General features: G+C 33.2%; 2 protein-coding genes and 1 long non-coding RNA gene across 4 annotated transcripts; 2 read left to right on the top strand and 1 right to left on the bottom strand.

The window, feature by feature from the left end:
• Positions 1 to 655: 655 nt before the first annotated feature.
• LOC127565230 (uncharacterized) lies at positions 656 to 1421 on the top strand. Its single transcript, XR_007954609.1, has 3 exons — positions 656 to 816; positions 879 to 976; positions 1057 to 1421. It is a non-coding gene; the product is annotated as an uncharacterized LOC127565230 (long non-coding RNA).
• A 785-nt stretch (positions 1422 to 2206) lies between these two features.
• LOC117565617 (serine/threonine-protein kinase meng-po) lies at positions 2207 to 15447 on the top strand. Its single transcript, XM_034244823.2, has 2 exons — positions 2207 to 2654; positions 13292 to 15447. Exons 1-2 carry the CDS (start codon positions 2642 to 2644, stop codon positions 14644 to 14646), a joined length of 1368 nt encoding a protein of 455 aa, XP_034100714.1. The 5' UTR covers positions 2207 to 2641; the 3' UTR covers positions 14647 to 15447.
• On the bottom strand, positions 6982 to 8057 carry LOC117565622 (uncharacterized). Of its 2 annotated transcripts, none has more exons than XM_052002791.1 (2): positions 7722 to 8057; positions 6982 to 7622 (listed from the first exon to the last, which is right to left on the bottom strand). In XM_052002791.1, the coding sequence occupies exons 1-2, from the start codon at positions 7985 to 7987 to the stop codon at positions 7217 to 7219; spliced, it is 672 nt and encodes a 223-aa protein (XP_051858751.1). In that variant the 5' UTR covers positions 7988 to 8057; the 3' UTR covers positions 6982 to 7216. The 2 variants fall into 2 exon arrangements, with proteins under 2 accessions (XP_051858751.1, XP_034100726.2); XM_034244835.2 differs by having other exon boundaries at positions 7686 to 8054.
• Positions 15448 to 15700: the final 253 nt, after the last annotated feature.

The following is a 15700-nucleotide window of genomic DNA, read 5'->3' as shown; positions in this document are numbered from 1 at the left end:
CGTTCCCGCGATGATAGCTGCTGGTGGTGTTGGCGTCGTCGTGCTGCGACGGTTGTCCGCACTTGTCCAGCGGTGATGCCATTGATTGTCGCGCCGTTATATTTTTGGACGTTATAGTCGGTTTTGAATACCCGGCGTTACGTGATACCAATTTTAAAATCACATCTACGATGCGAACAACCAAAACCCAAGAAAAAAACTCGACCAGCGAAAAGCAATTTCTCTTCCTTCTTGCGGTGGACCGTCTCCAACATCGATCAAGAATCAACTCCTCGACTCAGCAAAATCCACATGCTCCTTCCTGAAAAAAATTTGACGTTTCTCTTTCATCTCCTATTTAACAGGAGGAGCAGTTTAAAACTCCCTCCCACCCTAGGAGTTACGATTTCTTACCTCCGATATATCGCCTCGCGATATATCGATAACCCCCCAACTGCTGGCACAAACGATACCTAAAAACGTAACAAGTTTATAAGAAAAAATGAATTGTTAGTTTGTACGAAACTGAAAAAAGAGTTCCGTTATATTCATTTTAAGTTGTTTTTGAAATACATTTATTTACTTTTTTCGTTTACTTTTTGATCGTTTTATAAATTCAAAAATTTTGTTCGATATATCGATTTATCGATGTTGTGCCTGGGAAACATCGATGTTTTTGCACCTCAGAGGAGTACAACTCTTTCACAGTTTTCAAAATGCTGCAGCTGGAAAACAATCGATGACACTATCGATACTATTGACTTTTTTAAATTTTATAAACATCGGTTCTTTGGCCACTATCGCTTGTTTTTATTATATCTGTGAATTGAGGACAACGTAAGTAAAATTGCTTTTGTGTCGCATTATTTAATTTTTATTAAATTTTTGATTACATGAAGTGAAATTTATATTTCCTTGGAAGCGAACCATGGTGTTGGTTTGTGAGAAGTGTTGTTTCTAAATGACGCTATGCATACAAGTGAAAATGTAAACATGCGTATGTATTGGTAACTGAACACACCGATGTTCCATCGATGTTTACTTTCAAAAACATCGAAACCATCGATTGTTTTCCAGCTCTACTTTGGACTTCTTGTGCGATACTTGCGGAATTATCGGAAATGTTTCACATGCAATTCTCAGCAGTTCGAAAACTGTCATAGACTTCGTAACACAAACAAATTTGGACAACTGATTTAACATTTTAATCAATTTTTTGTGGCGATTTTCACCTTGTAAAATGGTTATCAAATGGTTTTCACTCGTGTGATTATGGAGCGGCCCCCTGCCCATGGGTCGGTTAAGAACATAAAACACAAAAAAAAAACAATATTTTAGCTATGACCAATAAAAAATATTTCCCAATTGCACCGTCAACTACCCAACACAGTCAACTCATTTTGCGCAAACGCATCGCAAAGTTGCATCATGATACGAACAAAATCAACATTTTAACGTCTCAGATTTCTACCATTTGAATTGCTTCAAGAATTTTGAGTATCCAATATCCAAAAAGATTTTCCTTTTTTAAGTTTAAATATTTTTCGTTTATTGTATTGATTGGCAAAAATTTGTTCAAGTAAATCTCTTAAAAAAAAGTATCTTAAAGTCGAGCATACTCGATTGTAGTAACATTACTGTTTTAAGTAAATTTAAATATTCATGACAAAACAATGGCCTTGGTCATTTTACCTAACAGATCGAAAATTGTTTTAAAGTCTCGTAAAATGCTTCATAAATAAGAAAATTAAATAAAATAAAAAATAAATAATAATAATAAATAAGAAAAATCGTTAAAAAATATATATTTTGTATGGAGTCATAGACGTTTCCTTCTATCTGTTCGTACATTTCCTACCGTATGTGTAGCTGATATTGAAAATATTATCGACCTTATTTTGATATATTATCAACAACCCTAGCTTGCAAATGCTTATTGGTTAAATGTAACCTTTGAATCCGCTCCTGTATAAGGTGAATATAAAATCACTCACAATACATTTTAAAGTAAAATAGCTTTTTAGTGTGCTTTTGGTACTGTAAGTAAACTTAGGCACACTACATATAAATTAAAGTAAAATAGCTTTTGAGTGTGCTTTGGATGAGCGCTAGAGCTTTTCTCCAACTCGAGGAGGCCGAAGCAAGCACGAACACTGATTATCCAGAACGGTGTAGTAGCCCGATGGAGATGCAACAAATATAAAATTTGACTTATTACAATATATAAAAACATTCTGAACGAGAAATTGCTTGCGTACGGACGTGTTTTCTCTTGCTTTTGTTGAACTTGTATCGGAAATTTGTATGTTCATTATTTATGTGAGTGCGATTCGGCTCAGTTGTTATTCATTATTATTATCGTATATAAACTTATTGAAAATTGTGAATCTGCTATGAAACTAATTCATTAATCACACGCAAATCTAAAAGTTTCCATCTTATGATTTTTGTGTTTAGAAGGACTTAATCTTTTATTGTTACTGGAATCAAACAAAATTGTCAATTATAAATATATAATAAATATGTAATTTGCATTCAAATACAGTTTGCAATGTGACTTTATAAGTGTAAAAGTCGTTTATATATTTCAAAAATATACCACAAAACTAGATCAAATTACGAGTTTCATTTGGATACCGAAACAGGATTAACGCAACCACAAATGGGTACAATTGGTAATTATATGGCCTCGAGTTTATCTTGCATGTTTTAGTTTTAATATTTAGTTTAAATACATAGTAAAAATTGTTTAGTAAACTTTTTGTTATGGATTATATTACTATAATATTATATTTAAGAGTCCCGAATTGCGGCATTTTTACCATTTTTGAAGATAGAAACATGAAACTTTGTACATATACCTACAAAATAAAGATCGAATTTCGGATTTTTTCTTGGACCACGCCTTCCTTCCCGCCCACCTTACCATGAGGTTATAATTTTAGATTTTTTTTCTAAAAATTTGTTTTAAAATATTTTAATGTAATATTAATAAAATTAAACTAAATTTATTAAATTAATATATTTTTAGCAAATTCTCATTTTAAATTTGATTTGGCTCCATGCAAAATTAAATCAAAAATTAATTAGAGCCCAATATTATGTTTTGTGACTCCATATCTTGGTGTCCAGTTATAAATTTATTCTTCACAAAGCTCTTCCTCCAACTCCAGGGAACTTTGCCCAAATATTTCGAGTTCATTATCTCCGCCTTCTTCTACCTGATTATCATTATTGTCTACACATGCCCATGTTATTGGAGGCTCAATATCAGGAGATTCCAAAAGAGCTATAACATCTCTTGGTAGGCTTTTTTATAGTTTAATCTTTGGCGTTCCTTTAGATTTATAGTTGAAAACAGTGGGTCAGAGGTATCCAATGCTCTATTAAACACATCTGATATAGTATTCAGGCGGCTGTTTTTCCTTGCATGAGAAAACATATCGAGTTTGTACAATTTTTTGCGCTCTTCTGACGCCTTTTTCGGAGAGCCCCTGGAAGAAGTACGGAAGTTTCCATAATTTGGTGCCAATGTACCAGTACTTTATGCAAAATTGGAGACATTGGATACCACTCATAAATATTAATTTATAAGTACATCAAGTACCTACTTTAAGTTTTGATGGGCATACCTCAAACTCACATTATGTAGCAATTAAAATTATATAAACACTTTTCAAAACGTCATGCAACAATAGCATTGACTTTTCTGTTTCATAGACTAGTTCAAATGCTAATTTTCACTTTAACCTTGGTCCTGCCTCAGTATACGTCAATCGTTTACGACCAGGCTTTTCGCGTGGAACATCATTTTAAGAAACTCAATTATGAACGAGGATGCAAGCCATTGCGCAGGCTTTTCTGTTGCATTTTCGTAAATTAGTGTTATTCAATCCGAAAAACTGAATAAGCTTATCTTTTATTAAGATTTCCTGAACATCACTTTATTCATTTTCATCGATATTTTGCAAAACAAACTGCTTCACAGCAGTAAATCGTAAATCGGGCAAAAACAGGCAAAAATATTAATTACTATTTGATTGTTAACAGTTTGGTTAATAACATTCTGCTTTAATATTGCCTCGACCAGCCTAGACGCACAAGTTACACTCCACAGAAACACAGATACATTTGTTACCAGGAACCTAAAAACATACAAACAACACATTGCACTATTGGACAATATATCACATGTACTAAAAATTTAGTGCCAATAATTAATATTACATACTTTGACGATTAAATTCCATATTCAAGCTTTTTTGTTTGATTTAATATTTAAATATAAATCTGACAGAAAAAATCACAAATTTTTCCGCCAATTTTTTTTTTTTAGAGGGTCCAGACCATAGTCTTTAAATATGGGCGAATAATAAATTACCAACGAAGTCTAAAATTTTTTAAAAATATGTTTCAGTATTCTTGAAGTATTCTAATTAAAAAAATAAAGTCAATTTAATGATACCGTACACAAAAAAAATGTAAAAATGCCGCACTTTGCGACCATAGTAGTGTATAAATCTTATATTAATCCGTTGCCTGAAAAGTGTAAAAAAAAAACAAAAAATCACAATTACAATAATTTACTAATCGTAAATATATAAAAATTAATATAACAATAACAGTACTTCATAATGGTTCCTACTAATAGAAAGTTACATTACTTTTTTGTTCGTTAAACGTACCCGCTACCCATAGGGTATTATAACTTTGTGCCGGCAGGAAATGTATGTAACAGGTAGAACGAGGCATCTCCGACCCTATAAAGTATATATATTGTTGATCAGCGTCAACAGCCGAAACGATCTGGCCATGTCCGTCTGTCTGTCTGTGTATCTGTCCGTCCGTCCGTAAGAAGCACTGGATCTCAGAGACTACAAGAGATAGAGCTATAATTTTTTTGACAGCATTTGTTATGTTTGCCACGCCCACTTCCGCCCCCTCAATTAAATTTTCAAACCAAAAACAAGCAGTCTTCAAAGCTAGTCAGTCTTATATTAAAATAAATATTTCTTATAAAATGCATTCATTAAACACGCAAGAAAGAATGAATGAATGAGAATGAATAGTTTTAACATAATTTAAAAAACGGTATTTTAACTTTGTGTCGGCAGGAAATATATGTTACAGGCAGAAGAAAGCATCTCCGACCCTATAAGTATATGTATTCTTGATCAGAGTCAACAGCCGAGTCCGTCTGTCCATCCGTCCGTATGAACACCTAGATCTGAGAGATTATAAGAGATAGAGGTTTTTTTTATAACACTTGTTTGCACGCAGATTAATTTTGTTTTAAATTTTTGCCACTCCTACCAAATATACCGTTTTATGAATAATGCCGCACTGTTTTACTTTTATTCAAAATGGGTAGCGGGTATCTCACAGTCGAGCACACTTGACTGTAACTCTCTTACTTGTTAATTAATTATTGAAGATATACGAGTGTCACGGACGCGAACCTAAAAATGCCAAATTGCTTTTTTGACCACACTTAAGTTATTATTTATTTTTATTTTTTATTTAATTTCTCAATAAATGTAAAAAAACATTATTTTGAACTAACTTTAGACAAAAAATGTCTATGTTATCTGTCTATGTTAATATGTAATATCGTCTGTGTGATTTTTCATCAAGCTATATTTCAAGAAAATATAAAATATCTAATATATATTTTATATACAAGTATCAATTAAATTATATCTGAAAATAAGTACAACCCATTTTAAGGAATTATTCTGCACCTTGCAATCATCCGCGATCTGGTAGAAAGTCAAGACAATTTGTTCATAAAAAACTTTTTTTTATTAAACTTTTGTGCACCTTAATTATTAAAATAAATTCCTTTTGGAGTAGACGTCGATTTTGTTTGGATTCATTTGATAATATTAATCATAATCTTCAGTCAATATAATTTGATTAAAATTTGGTTACCAATTTTGAATTTACATATTCATTTGAATACTCAGGAATTTATATATTATTTTGAAGGTTTATTCTTATTCTTGCAGATGAACAGTATATAGTATTTATATTGTATTTGGCAAAACTAATAATTTGCAAAAAAAAAAAGATGATAAGCATCTCTGCAAAGCTTTGTTTGAAATATTTGAATAGTTAAAAAAATTTAGTTAAAATATTTCAGTTTTCCTTTAGTTAGTAAAATTAGTAGTCCTCTCTAAATCAACGGAAGCGAAGCTGAGGGAAAGCTGGCTAGTGTGAACTTACATATCTATCTATGCACGTCAGTGTTCTTATAAACTACAACATTACAAGAGCACCTCATTGCTCACGTTTTGCTTATAAATACGGCCTGATTGCCACTCAGTCCAAGGCGGAGATGGCGAAGGAGAAAACCACTTTCAAAGGTTTAAAGGGTTCGTTATACCGTGAAAGATGAACTCAAGCAATTGCTACTTGTGGATAGGGTTGTGGTATTATGAAATTTGATTTGAGTGTTTCTGCGTTGCTTTGTTTAAGAACGTGTTCCATAATACTATGTATAGACTGCTCGATACTCTTGTACTAATCAAGCATGTAATTTCGAATTCATGTAATTTCCATTTCAAAGAGACAACATCGCCCCTACAGATTTGAGATGGAGTCTTGCGTTTTGTGTTTTATATTGCATACGCCTTTTTATACCCGCTACCCATAGGGAGGAAGGGTATTATAATTTTGTGTGTGTCAACACCCGAGACGATATAGCCATGTCCGTCTGTTAGCCCGTCAGTCTGTATGACCACCTATTTCTCAGAGACTATAGGACATAGAGATATAATTTTTTTTCGTCAGCACTTGTGTTTGCATGCAAATCAAGTTTGTTTCAAATTTTTGCCATGCCCATTTAAAGCTAGAGTTGCGAATTTTGTTGGGTATTATAATAACTACTATATAGTCTTGATTATTCCTGCAACTTTGGTTGCGATCAAATATAAAATGCAGAAGTTATTTAAGAAAATCTTTTGTATGGTAAGAAACGCCTACTTGGCTGACAATCTGATATATTTTTTACAGTATGGTATATTTTAAATGTATTATATATGCATTATTATGTACATATATGTAATATTAGTTTTCTTAATTATTACTTTCTGCTGCAAGTATCGACATACATATATATTACTGTACAACATATGTTCACTACAGATGTTATGGTTCAGATAAGAGATAAAAGTAACGAATGTCCAAATTTAGCGTATCTTTCACATATCAGACAGTAATTAAATTTACTTCGACCTTAGATACGACTTGTATGTTTCAAGGTTTCAATCTTGTGATAACATTTCAGCTTTTGTATGGGACACGTGGGTCTGGATTGTAGGCACTTGCAATATACAAATGAATGCATGAGGTAATCTTGAAAATCCTCATATTCGGTCTCCTTCTTTAATAGTTCACGATAATCCTCAACACTTTCTAAGTTAATGGGGTCCAACTGATGCACATAACACTTGATTTTTAATACAGTAGAATAAAAATAGTTAAAAATGTCTGTTATCATAATTTTGTGGCACTGAATACTTTGATGATGCTCATCGCCCATTATCAAAGGGGTCCCTATGCGTTTATTTAGTTGGTTGTAAATTTTATTGAACTGCTTGCAATCCTGTTTTAAATTCAGTATGGCATCTTGCATACTATCCCTGTAGATCAAAAGAGATTGAATATATTTAGTAATTTATGAAGGATTAGTTCTCGTTGCATACGTTGCAGCGCGTAGAATTTCTATTTTTTCCTCGTACTCATTAATTATCGCCTCCTCTGCGGATAGAGTATAAACCTGAGGATATCGACAACCTGGGACTGAACTGATCAAGATGAGATATCGTTGAGTCAGTAGCCATAGTCTCTCGATGAGTATCATCTGTTTCTGCATTTCACATTGAAAATACTTGTAAATTTCACGAAAAGCTTGCTCCAGATTAACCAAAATATTTAAAACTTCCTCTTCTTTGTCGAAGTGCTCTTTCAACTGCGCAGTTAAATACGTCTCATTATGGCTTGACATTTTTGTATCTAATGCTTAAATAATATTTTTTGTGGGTTTGAATATTCAAATTGTATATTCAAAGCACTTGTGACCTGATTTACTTATTTAAGCTCAATTATAAAAATAGTAAACATGTTAAATGTAACTTCTTATACCATCAAAAACGAGCAAAAAAGTTTTACTTAGTTTTGTAAAAATGTGTGTAACATAAAACATTCCAAATTGTTATCGTGCTTTGGCGAAGGCGATAGCTCTTAACTTTCGTTGAACTGAAGTCATTTTCGTGGAGAAATGTTGCAACACTGACTTCTATAATGTTGTGCATTTATGTCTCCTATTAATGTATAATAGTAGTTAAAAAATGTAAAGTACTTAATTTATTTATTTCTTTTAAGCAAAGGTTTACAAACAGAGGATACAAGAATAAGATAGTATACGAGAAGAGATGGAACCTCAATGTTTTTGTATTAGTATTACTAACTAACAGTACATAGAAAAAAATAAAAGGAATCATTCTAACTGTTATATAGAGAAACACCAGATCAGTCGATTTTTATTTTCTATGTATATATGTACATACATATGCATGTATTAAGCCGACAGTCTGTAAATAAAGGGTCTAGTTCAAGTCAATAAAGAAACATGGAAAATGGATGCATACAAACTTGCCTTTTGCAAATGCATACATATGAGCTAAATAGACAACTGTATATATGTATATGTACATGTCGGATCTTAAATTATGGTAGTCAGTGTAAAAGACTTAAATCAAATACGCGTACCAAGTGTCATTTCTTGTCTCTACACTATAACGGTTGTTTGTTAGTACGCTTTGATCCTTCTATTCGCCAGATGGTCAGGATAGTTCGATGCGAACATGAGAGAGAGATGTTGCGTGAGGTTAGACGTTTGAGAGAGAGATGTTGCGTGAGGATAGAGGTTCGAAAGAGAGATACACACAACGATTGTTGTGCGTGTATGCTTGAGCCACTACGAGAGACAGAGATAGAAGTATGTTCGTTGCAGCTTTTCTGAAGAGCATTTTCGGTATGCAAAAAGGTTGGCGAACACTTCTAAGTTGGCAGTGGCGTGATCAAGTTTATTCGCCGTATACAATCCGCGTAATTTAATATGGAAGAAAATAATAATAACCCGACATACATATATGATATACACAAATTACTAATATCTTGAGAGTTAAGTGCTGGTGCCAGATGAGCAAAATTTGTGGAAAAGCAATTTATTTTGCTAGTTCCACAAATTTGAGGGTGACCATTTTTTGGCAATCTTTAAAGCCCTAAATTTGACACGGAGATGGTAAAAAAATATATGGCCACACAATTCAAACATTTATCTTTTAAAATAAATATAATTATTAAAAAAAATATAGATGAAAGCTTATTCATTGCCTATTTTTATGGCGACAATATCTCAAGCACATATTATTGCAAATTGGTTGAACATTTTTTTAATTTTAAATGTCGTATATAATATTGCGACTCCATAATTTTATTTAATGTTATTTCTCTTCACTAGAAAATGCCTCAGACGCATTATTTTTAATTTTTTTTTTTTAAATTATCCATTTTGACGCTTCTTTTCACTTTGCCGATATGAGTGCGAATAAATAATATATTGTCTATTTTCTGCATGTGAAACTGATGATTTCATATACATATGTATGTTGAGTAGCGATACACTTCAAATGTTTTCTGTGCTGGGAACTGCGAAGCGAAATGTCGCCGCAAAAATGTTACAAGTCCGTTTTATTTTAAATGGAGTTTACACCGTACATTGTACAGTGCTTTCGTTTTAAAAATATATTATCGATATGCTCGTATATTTTTCACAACTATCGATTAGTAGCAAACATCAAATTTTGTGATAATCGATGTTTGACAACATTGTTGGTGGCATCGAAGTTTCCAATGAATTGAGCAAAAAGACATCAATACAGCGACTTTTCAAAAGTTGTTTAGTACGATTTTTTACTCGCTTTTAAAAGACATATTGAAAACAAAATACCATTTTATATTTTTTTGGAATACACTGAGTTCGCAGTGTTCGAAATTGGGCAAAAATATCAATACATCGATGTTGACATTACCATAATACATACGTTAGCTAATAGCCTATGCGGCAATTGTGCGTTGCCAAACTTCACATGCATACACATACCAATATAGGTGAGCATGTAAATAAATAGACGCATGTATACAAACGAAAGCACAGCTCGACAAAATACGCTCGTGTTCATCGTTCCGTATTCGATCTGCGACTGAACTGATTGTATAGACCAAAAAACTACACTTCGCGGCACAATCTAAAACAGGGGTGCTCAACGCCTATACACTGAGTGCACTTTTGTTTTTGTAGATGCTCTGTGCTTATGGGTAGTGCGCCCATAAGCACCGTGCATATGGGCTTCGATTTGCATGCGAAACAAAAACAATTTTGCTTGTTTCTCCTTTACATCTCTTTCCGTCGTCACGCTTCGCTGACCGCAATGTATTTTGTTTTTGTTTTTTCCTCGAACACATGCACTGGAACTTATTCTTCTGTCTGCGTTGGCTTTTGATTTATTAAAATGCGTAATATGCTTCGTAGTTCTGGATGTAAACACAAAATACAATCGTAATTTCTCTCAGTGCATAGCTGCGCCTCAACACAAAAGCGCCGCTACATATGTACACGTTTTCTTGTGTCTGTGTTAGTAGACGCACTGCCATAAGACGAATTTGAGCACCCCTGATCTAAAACAAACTTGATCTACATATATGCAAAAATAATAAATGATGTTATGGAGTCGGATACGCCTCCTACTCCTCCTTCAAATATTTTAAAATGCCATCGCTTCTGCTGTTACAAATATGTAGGTATTATTGCCTTTTATCTGACGGAAAAAAGACAAATGATAATATAATATATATAATCTTGATTAGCTTTGTAGAGTTGATTGACTTATGTATTTCTATCAATACGTTATTACTTAAACAGAGAAACAATTTAGATATGGAATACTTATTCGCTTGCCTAAAATATACATATGTATGTATGAATGAATTGTCCCCTTGCACATGTACATATGTATACATATTTGTATGTACATTCCTATATACGCGTTATATGTAGATAGCAATCAAAGATCTAATGGCGTTTTATAAATTCGCGAATAGAACAATAAAATTATATTTGCGTTTACTTATAAATAAAAATTAATCTTTACCGCCGCGTTTTTTCATCTTTTTGTTTTCGTCGCTCAAAAACTACATATGTACTTACATACATACATATATACAAATAAACAAATACATATATATATTAATATATATTTTTCATATATATATATATATATATATATATATATATATATATATATATATATATATATATGCATGTTTGTGTGTAGTCCCCGGAATTGCTGTACATTAAAAAATTAATGTCTTATATTATTTATTGCTTTTTGTCTATTTGATATTTGCTGTTCCATCCAGGCTAAACAGAAATTTACTTTTACACCCGCAAATTTACGTATTTATGTATTAATATTCACACGAATAAAATATATTTGCGAAAATGTAATGTGTTATAATATATGTAGTTTCTAGCATATAAACATGCTATGTATAATCATCAATCGAACTCTGGGAGCGGCGACAGCCATGGCAATAATAGCCTTTCATTATATACTTTTTTATGTAAACAATTTAAGGGTAAACAAACCAAATGTATGTTTCAGCACCAGTTCTAGATTTCTATAAATTTTGCATCCAAATGTAATATCATATCGTCAACAAAGTAATAATAGTTGGTCAGTCTTTGTTGTCTGTATTTGTTTATTGGTAATCAAATAAGTTGATTGGACAATATCTCCCGTGCTCGAAACAATAATAATAATTCAGACAGCCTAAAGATATTATTTAAAAATGAATGCAAGTATAACTCATTTGTAGACGCCCGCACGGCTGCTGAGAATAGACACAGCAGCCCACTTTGTCTACGTATACAAAGATACATACACGAGTGACAACGACTTGCCCATTGACGTCAGCAATGCCCCCAAAGTCATATACTATAGCGGGCGGGCTGTCAAGCAGACAAGGCGAGGTATCACGACCATACCGAGAACGAAACAAACCAGACCGGAATGGGGCCGTGGCCCCGCTGGTATTGCTTATTCAGATACATGAATTTCAATTATACAACTTATTACTATCCCTGATTCACCTTAATTTTATTGATTTTACCCATTTATGTATAGGTAATCTGTCTGCAAAATTGCCTAAAATACTCGTTGTTAAGACTTTTCGCTCCAACACTTCTTTTTTTTTTATGATCTACCATTTATTTGCTTAAAAGTTTGTTTTTTTAATACAAATATTCTGTATGATGATAATAGTGGTATAGAATAGATACATAATTACTATATGGGAATTGAGATATGGATAAAAAAAGAAATGCAAGCTTGAAAGTTTTTTGCAAAATAATAAATATGTTTTCAAAATTTTAAATGAAAATCTTTTAAAATGTTTATTCTGCTTCAATTCTTCCAACATCTGTAGAAGTTTATGCGACCTACCGTTGAGGTGTGAAAACAATAATAGGCATTCCGATGGGCTCGTTGAGGTTGAGCAGCTTTGCTCTTTACATAGTTCAAGCGGAAAATATATATGTGTGCAATGTTTTTATATTTGTTCCTTTATGTACAGAGGAACTTTCTACAGGGGACTTGTTAATTGGACCTCGATTACATTTTATGCGACGCTTATTTTGGTTCATTTTGTTCATACACATTTAATTTTTTTTGGGAAATCACCGTTTTGATCAGATCATTTTCGATATTAAATGATTACTTATGTACATATGGTACATACAAGGTATTGAAGTATATGCGTTTATCAGGCGGCTGTCGCAAAAATATACACAGAAACAATTAAGAAAGTTACAGTAAAAAGTGCTCGACTGTGAGATACCCGCTGCCCATTTTCAATTAAACCATATTCTACAAATATACCAAAAAATAAAACGCAAAAATATACTTCCATTCCAGCAGCCTTTTTGTTATTTTATGCGGCTTGTGTATTTTGTATTTTAGTTATTTGTAATTTGCCTCTTTTCGATTTTTGCTTTAAATTTATTAATGTTTATATATGTATGTATGTATACCTACATATGTACATACAATTAACCAATGGACCTGAGTATCTGCAATATTTTTGAAAAATGAACATGATCTGGGAAAATTGGATATTATTAAGAATACACTAACTTTTAGTTTTAAATTAATTTTTGAATTTTTTTTTTCATTTTTTTCCTTTTCAGAGAAACGATCGTTTTCCTTTCGTTTGCGCCGATCATTCGGCGATGGTGGCAGTACGAATAGCCGTAATAGCAATAACAACAGTAGCACCTGTACCAATCATAACAACCAGAAGCGATGCAGTACTCCATTGACACCGATTAGCACTAGTACCGGCAAGTTGGAGGTACCAGGTGCATCTGTAAGCCGCCGTAGCAGCATTTACAAGAAGCCAGATAAGAATGATGGGGGCCAAATTCATTTGATTCCAGATGTGGAGCTGCCGTTGATGACATTCGCAGATCAGTACAACATTGAAAAGACATTGGCTGAGGGCTGTTTTGCCAAAATTCTGCTTTGCCGTCACAGGCAAACAAACACAACAGTTGTGCTAAAGGCGGTCCACGCTGAGCTTACCACGATCAGAGAGTTTCAAAAAGAGTTCCACTACAACTATGAGCTATCTCATCATCATCAAATACTCAGCGCATATGCTGTGGCATTTCAAACCATGGATTACTACGTCTATGCTATGGAGCATGCACCGTATGGGGATTTGGCCTCTAATATTGGCCCAAATGGTTTGCATGAGACAGCCTGCAAATTGATTGCCGAACAGTTGAGCTCAGCTCTTGGTTTTATGCACTCAAAAAATTTGGTACATCGTGATCTTAAAATTGAGAATGTGTTGGTTTTTACTCCAGATTTTACGAGAGTGAAACTTTGTGATTTTGGGGCTACCACTAAAAAGGGTTTGTTGGTACACAAGGTGAAGCATACGTGGACCAGTTGCGTGCCCCCAGAGCAACTCGAGTTAATAAAAAATGAGCGCTTTCAGTGTTTGCCGATCAGCGACTCTTGGCAATTTGGTATATTGCTATACAACATTCTTACTGGCAGTCCACCATGGCAATCCGCTGATTGGGTTAAGGATCAGTCGTATGCCAACTTTATGAAGTATGAGCAGAGAAAGACGACAAAAGTGCCTGACAATTTCCGTCGCTTCTCTCCACGGCTTATGCGGTGCTTTCGCAAGTATTTGAGTCACGATTCCGAGGATCGTTGCAAGATTACTGAAGTCAACAAGTACATGAAAGATCGATGGGTGGAATGCCGCATTTCAGCTTCCAAGTCAGCTACGCTAATCTCTCCAAATCAACATGATCAAGATTCATGCATCTATCTTAACCAGCGCGAAGGACGAATCTCTGGAGATGAGAATAAGTTACGCTTCAAAAGGATGATGTCAAGCTATGGTCTAGATATACCTATTGATCAAACAATGGTCCGGCGGCGCGTTTGGGATTGGCTATCAACATGTGATGCAAGCTTTGATCCCGAAATTGAAAGTTTGCATGCCTTAGATATGGCCTTGTAGATGGCTGCAATTAATGAGTGTGAAACATTCAAATTTGTTTATCTATTCTACCGATAATGAAAAATGACTCCCCCAAAAAAAAGGGATTTTGGAATTTGTTAACACAAGACCGAATTTTATATACATAAATAATATTTTTAGATAATAAACTTCTGTCAATGTTTAGAATTTGAAGTACAGAAGCCCAACAAGAGGCTCTAAAGACCAAGAATGTAAAAATAATAGGTAATTCATACTCATAACAAACATAGACGTTAAATAGAATAAGAAAATCATGTCTTCGGATCACTTTCCACTATTGTTACCTTTCTAGTCTTCCGCTAAGATGGTTTTATAATCTGTATGAAAATATAGTTTTATATAAAAAATGTTATTAATATACAACCTATTTATACAAATGATACGAAATAATGCAATTATGTAGAACCTAATGAAATTATATAGTTAAGTGTGATTTACATATATTTCAGGAAATATACATAATAATGCATGACCAAATGTAATTTAAATTTTATTTTATAAACTATTTGTATATATACCTTACTTTTTTTATATGTAACTATAATAAGCTTTGTTTTATATTCACAATAATTTGTAAAAATGAATTGTATTTTCCAAATCAATGTAAAGGCGCTAAAAAAACGTGAGCTTGTTTTTTATTCGTTGAAAAGGCACATCAAACCATGGGCAATACTGAACTATTGAACTAATTTTGCATACGAAAACGATTTGAATTTTGGTGTTTTCTGTGGCGCACATTGATCTTCGATTAATGGCTTCAGCATTTTATGGTCATATGTATTCATCAGAGATCTGCAGCGGTCTACCGTAACTACTATGTAGTGCAGCAAATAAATACAATATCAATTTCGTATTCGAGTATTTTTTTACTCTTTTTTTATATTTCTTTCTTTTCACTCATGTCTGAAATACTTGTCGCGATCTGAATGTGCAAGTACAATCAGGCACCACATAGAAAGTGTGAGTATATTGTTATTTCAGTACTTGGTGGTCGCGTGAAGAACTCATTTTTATAGACTCTACCGAAATAAGT

Source organism: Drosophila albomicans, chromosome 2L, assembly GCF_009650485.2.
Source record: "Drosophila albomicans strain 15112-1751.03 chromosome 2L, ASM965048v2, whole genome shotgun sequence".
Lineage (NCBI taxonomy): Eukaryota > Metazoa > Arthropoda > Insecta > Diptera > Drosophilidae > Drosophila > Drosophila albomicans.
Note: the sequence above shows the minus strand (reverse complement) of the source record. Positions and strands in the feature narration are given on the sequence as shown.